The sequence below is a fragment of the Buceros rhinoceros genome, unplaced genomic scaffold (genome assembly GCF_000710305.1).
Source record: "Buceros rhinoceros silvestris isolate BGI_N320 unplaced genomic scaffold, ASM71030v1 scaffold29215, whole genome shotgun sequence".
Classification (NCBI taxonomy): domain Eukaryota; kingdom Metazoa; phylum Chordata; class Aves; order Bucerotiformes; family Bucerotidae; genus Buceros; species Buceros rhinoceros.
Genome location: NW_010411575.1, coordinates 1 through 1,427, shown reverse-complemented (window position 1 = coordinate 1,427; position 1,427 = coordinate 1). Strand labels below are relative to the sequence as shown.

At 54.2% G+C, this 1,427-nt stretch overlaps 1 protein-coding gene across 1 annotated transcript in view; it reads right to left on the bottom strand.

Moving 5' to 3' along the window:
- The window catches only part of LOC104493396 (MORC family CW-type zinc finger protein 2-like), a gene marked incomplete at both ends in the record, with an annotated part of 8,458 nt that extends 7,623 nt beyond the window's left edge, over nt 1-835 (bottom strand). Inside the window, one exon of the mRNA XM_010136066.1 lies at nt 730-835. Coding sequence (XP_010134368.1) covers nt 730-835 — 106 coding nt within the window. The remainder of the gene's footprint in view (nt 1-729) is intronic.
- Nucleotides 836-1,427: the final 592 nt, after the last annotated feature.

Below are 1,427 nucleotides of genomic sequence, written 5' to 3'. Positions count from 1 at the left end.
AGTGGCAGCGACCAGAAAGAAACTTGATTTCACCAAACCACCCTCTGAGGTTGGAGGGGCCTCTGGAGGTTGGGCCACTCGGAACTGGTTGCCCAGAACCATGTCCTGGGTTGAATTATCTCCAAGGATGGAGACTTCACAACCTCCCTGGGCAGCCTGTGCCAGGCCTTGGTTACTCCATGGGGAAAAAGTGTCTCCTGATGTTCACAGGGAACCTCCTGTCGTCCAGTTTGTGCCCGTGGCCTCTGGTCCTGCCGCTGGGCACCACTGGGAGGAGCAGGCTCTGTATTCATCACTGGGGTCCCCTGGAGCCGTCTCTGCTCCTGGCTGACCAGCGCGTCCTGGTGCCTGGGGTTGTTTCTCCCCAAGGGCAGGACTTCCCCTGGTGGAACCTCATGAGCTTCCCGTTGGCCCACGTCTCCAGCCTGTCCAGGTCCCTCTGGATGGATGCCCGACCCCCCGGTTTACCAGCCACTCCTCCCAGTTTGGTGCCATCTACAAACTCACGGAGGGTGCGCTCTGCAGTTTGTGGACTGCACAAATGCCCACCGACGCGTCAGCTCCAGACACACCGCTCATCACGACCCCCGCACCAACCGTGAGCACAGCTTCAAGGCACAGAATTACTGCCAGTCCCTCCCATTGCTCTTACAGAACAGATGACCAGGAAATAGATCAGGTGCAGCTTGGGCATGCTGCAGAGAGGTCCGTGTGTTCACCAGCGCTCACCTGCCGTGTTCAGGGTCGGGGTTCATAGAGCACACCCAGCTCTCAGGGAAATGCTTCTCCACCGAACTCAGCTGGAACGGGAGAGTCCGCCACTTCAGACACACATCTGCGAGACAAACATTTTGCCCGTCAGAGCAAGCCCAAGAGCAGCCCGAGCCCTTCTCAAGCCCATTTTAGACCCAAGGCCCACACCAATTTCCAAAGGCTATTCCTCGACACTAGGACTAAAAACCAAAAGCAGTGAGAGAGCCACAGGGTGTACTGAGTCAGGTCTGGCTTCATGCTCACAAAATGCCTGGAGGAAGGTTTCAGATCTTGTACATCCGTAACACGAAGCCTGGCATGAGCCGAGACTAGAGGAGGTCATGCTGCCTGCTGCAACCACAGCACGTCCAAACCAAACGAACAGCCAGAGCCCAAATTGCTGCTCAGCTCAGAAGTCAGGCTGTCTCTTACTGATACCAACACCAAACACATTAGAGATTTATCCACTAAAAAAAATATATTACAATCATCTAAAGACCTTGAGATGAGCCAGAAAGTGCTCTGGAGGTGGGAAATCAACAGCTTAAAAAATAAAGTTTTGCTGAGAAAATGCAAACCTTCTCACACCAGGCTCTAGGAGGATGTCAACAGCGGAATGACAGGAAAGAAGGATGACAGGAAAACCCCTCCTCTTGGGGAGTGTCCTGGTGTGA